The sequence below is a fragment of the Limulus polyphemus genome, unplaced genomic scaffold (genome assembly GCF_000517525.1).
Source record: "Limulus polyphemus unplaced genomic scaffold, Limulus_polyphemus-2.1.2 Scaffold1000, whole genome shotgun sequence".
Taxonomy (NCBI): domain Eukaryota; kingdom Metazoa; phylum Arthropoda; class Merostomata; order Xiphosura; family Limulidae; genus Limulus; species Limulus polyphemus.
Genome location: NW_013666610.1, coordinates 279681 through 286519, shown reverse-complemented (window position 1 = coordinate 286519; position 6839 = coordinate 279681). Strand labels below are relative to the sequence as shown.

The 6839-nt window shown below is 29.6% G+C and overlaps 1 protein-coding gene across 1 annotated transcript in view; it reads left to right on the top strand.

Annotated features, from left to right (window-relative positions):
* Positions 1-4543, top strand: part of LOC106461625 (ras-related GTP-binding protein A) — a 25994-nt gene extending 21451 nt beyond the window's left edge. The window contains exons 7-8 of the mRNA XM_013921464.2: positions 1513-1720; positions 4372-4543. Coding sequence (XP_013776918.1) covers positions 1513-1720; positions 4372-4469 — 306 coding nt within the window. The 3' untranslated portion in view covers positions 4470-4543. The remainder of the gene's footprint in view (positions 1-1512; positions 1721-4371) is intronic.
* Positions 4544-6839: the final 2296 nt, after the last annotated feature.

The following is a 6839-nucleotide window of genomic DNA, read 5'->3' as shown; positions in this document are numbered from 1 at the left end:
TGATGTCCAATTACAAAGTCTATAGTTTCTTACAAATTAGATACTCAAATTAATGATATTGACAAGCTAGAATATTAAATAAGAACCTCCAATCTTTTCTATTTTCTGAGATATTAATATACTTATTGAATCAACCAAGGTGGCCCTGCCCATCTCTTACATTTTGTAAAATACTTGCTTACATACACCTACTTCACTCAAAGATGTATGTATAACCAATTGAAAGCTCACAATGGCCCCCTAGTGGTTTTCTCAGCCTCTTCAAAGTAGTTGCCTGGGAACTCTTTCTTTTCATGCTGGATTCCAAGCGGTAAGGTAAGACATTAGTGAGCTTGAAAAATCATATTTTTTTAGTTCCAAATACAGCTTAGTTATTGAGCTTGATAAATTATTGTGGAATTCTGTAGTATTGATATAATAAATTATGATTCCTTGTTATTTTGAAATGCATATATAAAAAATAATATTTTGTTTTACATCCTCTACATGTGAAATTTAATAAGGCCTAGCAACTTATAGCAAGCAGCAAATGAGTACAGAGTTTGTAACTAGAAGAGATAATTGTTTTCTGTACTTCTTTATTTACTGTTGTATGTAATGTATTATAACCGAAATGTGACTGTATTTTACAAAATACTGTTCCACTAGAACACAGCCAAGTCAGGTCACATTGTAAAGACTAAAGGCCAGTTTTACATTCTTGGATATGGTAACAGGAGTGCACATGCACTGCATCATTACAACTTCTGTAATGTTAGTCAGGCACGATTGAAAGGTCAACAAAATAAAAGTAATAAATATATATAGATGTTTTATGTTATGAGATTTAAGCTACTTAGAATAAACATTTGTGTTTTCATGTTACAATTTCTAGTAATTCTAGAATGAAAAATGCATAATTTATATCTATTTCCTAATTTTTCACGGTGGTTACGAGGTTGGTCAAATCGGCCAAACCCATACAGAGATACAATAATGAAAATAACAGATAAATATAAATTTGTTTCTAAAAAAAAACTTTTGATGATTATTTGAAGGTTATAAAGATTTTGCCTGTAAAATATAAACATTTTCTGATGCATGAAAGTATTTTTTAATCTTAAAATCAGAATTACTTTGCATGTTGGATAGTCAACAATCGAAAAGAGTAAATGCATGAGAAAAACATTACTTAAAAAATCTTAAAACTTGATAGAAAATATGATATTTTGTGTATGAAAGCCTTGTAATATTTACTGATAATCTGTAAAATTTTGTGAAGATATGCTTACTGTATTAAAAGTTATAGCATGAAACTATAACAAGCACAAAATGGTTACCAGTTTGGTCTCTGGGACCGAACATGTAGTGAAAGAGTTAAATAAAATAGTGTTATTATATTTAGCTAAAAATAAATGGTTTAAAGATATGTTTTAGAATTGGACATTCAGTAAAGAGTGTTATTTTGAGGAATACTGTAATACAAAATTAAATGGGACTAGACTAAAGCTATTTCATTTTATCAATGCACAGGTTATATCTCACTGTCAGAGAAAACCACATCGAGATATTCATAGGTTTGAAAAAGTGTCTAATATCATCAAACAGTTCAAGCTCAGCTGTAGTAAACTCGCTGCTCAATTTCACAGCATGGAGGTTCGAAACAAAAACTTTGCCTCATTCATTGACACCTTCACTCCCAATACTTATGTTATGGTTGTCCTTTCAGACCCTACTATTCGTAAGTATTGTACAACTGTTTATTGATTTTATTTTCAGTAGAATTATGCTAATGGTGACTGAAAAAAATACAAGTTATCTAACTCTGGGAGATTTTAAGATTATGCTACATTCATTTATCTTATTTATATACAATATAGACATTAATTTTTTTTTATTAGAAACTGAAAAAATTCGATTGTCTGCTTCAAGTTGTAAAATAACATACTATTTCTGAGCACTGAGTTCATTGAAAACTCATTTGAAGATCCCATTGCACCAGGTGCATGCACAACTGTACCAGTTTATTACAGGAATACTGCAGAGTAGTAGCAAAAAACTTGAGATTTAGAAGAAAAATCTGCCTGTTAAAATATAATTTCCTGAATTGAAATATAATAAAAAAAGTAGAAACTTTGTTACAATACACCTATTCAGTGTTCATTTATTGCTACTATATTGTGACATTAAAATCTCCTAAATCTTTCTTGTACCTTGAGATTGGTTAACATTTAAAGTTTGGGTCGAGGCCTTTCTTCCAGTGTATTATTGCATTACTCTTAGGTCTACTTTTTTAAGCAAAGTTAAACTTGCGATAAATTAAATCTACTTTTTATCAGACCCCCCCCCCCACTCGATTTTGGGCAAATCCGATGGCTTGAATTTGAGGTGATAATTTTTGGTGTGAAAAGCCAGGTAACTTTAAAACTGTACCATCTTAGACATACCTGTAAATAATACTGAGGAATACAACCAGACTATATTATAGACTTGAATGCTCTGTGCCACATCAGTCACCATATAAAATCCCCCCTTCTGGTAAATATTTTGAAATAAAACCATGACTTTCATTACTAAAATTATTTCCTATCACTAATGTTTTGTTTTAAAACTCATTTCACAAAATATAGTGTTTAATTTATTCTGTTTCTTCTATCTAAAGAATTTATTTTGTTACTTCTAACATTTATCAAAGTGGACCAAGAAATCTTTATGGAATAGACAAATATTTTATGCAGGATATTGCATTTATAGTAGGACTTGTGGATGTTTAAGTGGAAAATAAGCCTTCCTGATTTTAAACTTAAAACTTGTATTAAATTTAGTTAGCTTCCTCATATCAATACATTTTTGTGTATTTTGTATGCCTCTTTCTTGATCTTGGTTTCAACTACCATTTTGTTGTGAAGTTCATTGAATGTATATTATAACATTTCAACAAAAGGAGGTTTTTAGGTGTCTGTCATATCATTGGTTGATAGCAATTACACAAATCAGACTCTTAAAATGACTTACTTAAAAATAGTTGAAATTTTGACTGTAGCATTGGTTCATTGTGTTTTTAGATTTTATGACTATTTCAAAGTAGAGCTTAATGGCCTTACTATCTTTTCTGCTATAAAAAGTTTTTAAGTCAGTCATTTTAATAGATAAAAAACTTATTTCATGTCATTACAGCTGTTTATGTCATAATATCAACTTACCACTTAGTTAGAATCACTGGCCAATTGCTTGATCAGTGCGATAACTGTTTGGGGACAGCCAGAACAATAAGTTGTCTTTAGGTTATCACTCTGGTAGCTTGAATTGTTAAACAAAAGTACATGATGAACAACTTCTGATGGGTTCACCCTTTAACTCAGTTGGAAGAGCATTTACTTTGTGTAAGAGAAGTATTGAGTTCAATACCAAGCCAAAGAGATGAAAAAGTGTCATCCAACTAGTTACCAGCCATCCCATAACCCTGAGATAAGGCCTGAGGATGGGCCTCATTTCTGAGAATATGGTAATTTGAATTGTTAAAAAGTACCTTAGTAGTGGATAAACCTTTTCACTTGTAATGAGAGAGGTTCAAGGTTGAAATCCTGTTTGCAATAATTACAGAAATTGAAATTACAACAGCTATTGTTCTGGACTGTGTTTTCATTAGTGAAAGCTTTGAAATTGTATAAAATTTATTATAATAAACTTGCAGACACCATATGTAACATTAATCTTTACTGTAACTTGATTCATAGATCTTAACATGCAGATTTAAATCTTTCTGGACCATTTTATAAGTTATGTTGCATTTTTTTCAACAGCATTAGTATTTGATACTTTTTAATTTCATATATATGTACATATATATATATAATTGAATTTCTCATAGTAAAGTAAGATTCATTTCAATGAACTTGTGATATCATCTGGCTTCATTAATTATTTAGCCTGTATCATTATAAATTATGTTTGTCTCCTCTGACAAGTGCTTTTTGTAACTTACACTATTTGACTCTATTTAATAGTGTTAAGAAACATCTTACAGATTTCAATTTTTCACAGAAATTATCAAAAATAATTTGATCTATAATTTTAGTTATTACAGTAGATGATTTTCCATGTGCATCATTTGTTTCATAAGAAGCACTGGATTAATTTGAACTATATTTTAATTAACTTTAAATTGTGGAAACTGTAACTAATCTATTTGCTGTCTAAGAAGAAAACATTTTTAAATGTAAAAAAAACTTATCTAAAAATAAGCATAAGGTTTGCTAAATAAATAAAAAAAAGTATCTAGACTAGAACTTTCTTTTTCATTATGTACAACTGTAATTTGTTGAAATGTAGAATTCCAGCTTTGCTAAAAGATGTGTTATATAAGCATAAACAAATTCAACTTTCTTTCAGCCTCTGCAGCAACTCTCATAAACATAAGAAATGCCAGAAAACATTTTGAAAAACTGGAAGGAGTTAAACAAGTCCAAAGTTCTGGAAATTTGAAGTGAAAAATATAAGCCAATAAGGAAGTAGTAGTTTATAGGATGTAAATTTACTAATAAAAGACTGCTAGTAGATTTCAGTGTTTGCATCATTATTGTTTATGCCAGCAACATCATAGAAACATCACCTATTATGTAACATATTCTGCACTACTGATCTTTAACTTCTTTGGATATAGTGCTATTAAAAACTTCCTGTTTTGAATTAGGAAAAAGAAAGTAATAAGTGGATTATGTAAAATATATTAAATAGTATTTTGACTGAAGTTTTATTTACTCTTGATTAACAAAGCAACTGTGTATAAATAGTTATTATTGTAATAAAATATTTTCATTGTCTTTATTGAACTTTTCATTTAATATCTAATCATTTGTTGGCCATGTACTTTTAAATTTTTATCTCTCAGAGTTTGATAACACAAGTCACATTAGTCAAAATATGACAGTGTTTTTATTTTTGTTGTTTTGCCACTTTTTAACAAAACAGGCCATGAAAGCCATTACATAACTCTTTAAATACACTATAACTGTAATCTTATAAAAATTCTAAGTTATTTCTAAAATAACTGACTCACAGCTTAATTTATCTAAACAAAAAATTATAACTAAAATATTTTTGTTATCATTTGGAACAATACACCAATAGTATATATATGTATATGTGTGTGTGTGTGTGTGTTTAAGTTTCATAATTTTTCCTCCTGAACAAAAGATTCATTTTCCAGCTGGTCTGACTTACAGATGTGCATGGGAAAAAAAATATACATAGATGTATAGTTGCATTCTTATCCATTCGGTAGAGGAGTATTAATAAATAATGTAAAACTGGACAGATATTTTCAAAATTAAGAAACGGAACAATTCAAGACATCCCAACAATGCTTCCAAAAAGAACAAATCAACTTAAGCTTTTGTAAAATGTGATTTAAATATAATACTTTACATCTACTATGAATTAAAGCTATTAGTCTTTGGGTTTTGTTATGGCTATAACTGGTTATATCTTAAGAAAGCTTGTCAGTAAAATACATTATTGGGTCTAGGAAACTAGGAGTGCCTGTCTTTTTATTCTATTTTAAATATCAATAATAATTTTAAAAAATTCATCTGAAATTAAGATATCCCACAAGAACCAAATGATACACACTAACCTTACTATAATGAACATAGTGTGTATATCAATATCTATGTATGTAACCAAAACTCCTGCACTATTTATCGAGTGGCACCACAAACAAAAATCTGTGAAACAATTTCACACTTTGAGTATTCAAGATTAAGAAAATTATAAAAATGACTGTGGTATATGTATCAACCATTTCTGTATAATAAAACACAGTTTTAAACAAAAGTATTCTCCTCACAATAAAAAACACGACATTCACTAGGACTGTAGGTAGTTATTGGCGTAATTTTTGAAATGTAGTACTGAAAAATTGTAGTTCTTAAAAAAACTACCATTTTTTGAATAAACAGTACCATTTTTAATGTATAAAAACATTACTGTTTATATCAGCAAAATTTATGAAAATTTTGAGCTCGTTGTACATTGAATCATTTTAAAGTTGAGTTGCGTATGACCAAAGAGCACAATCCAAACACTTTTCCCGTGTAGTTCTTCCCAGAAAAATATTCTTTTTTTTTAAAGAAAATGTTCAACTACTTTTTCAACGAGGTATGAATACTACGATTAGTGATTAGCAGCACAAACGCTACTGGCGGCTTTTTGTGCTAGTTCCATATAATAAATTTTATTTCAAAAATTGATGTACGTAATCTTAGCTTCAGCTGCAAAGTTGTCTTTATTTATGTAAGTACATAATATTTTTTGTAAAACCGAGTTCAAAGTTGTTTTTAAGTAAACCAATACATTATGGTATCCTCTAACTTCTAAGCCTTAATAATTTGTGCAACTTGCGGGTCTGTTATAACGACGTCTTGGAAGAGAAATCAATCAAGTAATGTAAACCAAAACTAGTAACTTTTAACAGTTCTATTTTACTCTCAGTAGCTATGTAATACATGATACATTAGTGGTAACAGTTGAACTTAGCTAGCTATATATTACAGTCGAAACTTGTACTCTGGTTTTCAGGATAAACATTATGTCACTAGATAAGTCACTGAAATTTAGGCTAAGATAACGAAGCTGAACACTCGCAGATCAAGGGCGCTAAAATCCTGTTTTAAGTTAAAAATTAGTTTAGTGTTATAGGCTTTTGCATGTTAAATATTTACGGAGATGGCGTTTGTTTCCATTAGTCGTGCGAGTTTTATTGTATTACCTATATATATATATATATATATGTAGAGGCCAGGTGGTTAGGGCGCTCAGCTCGCAATCTGAGGGTTGCGGGTTCGAATCCCCGTCACACC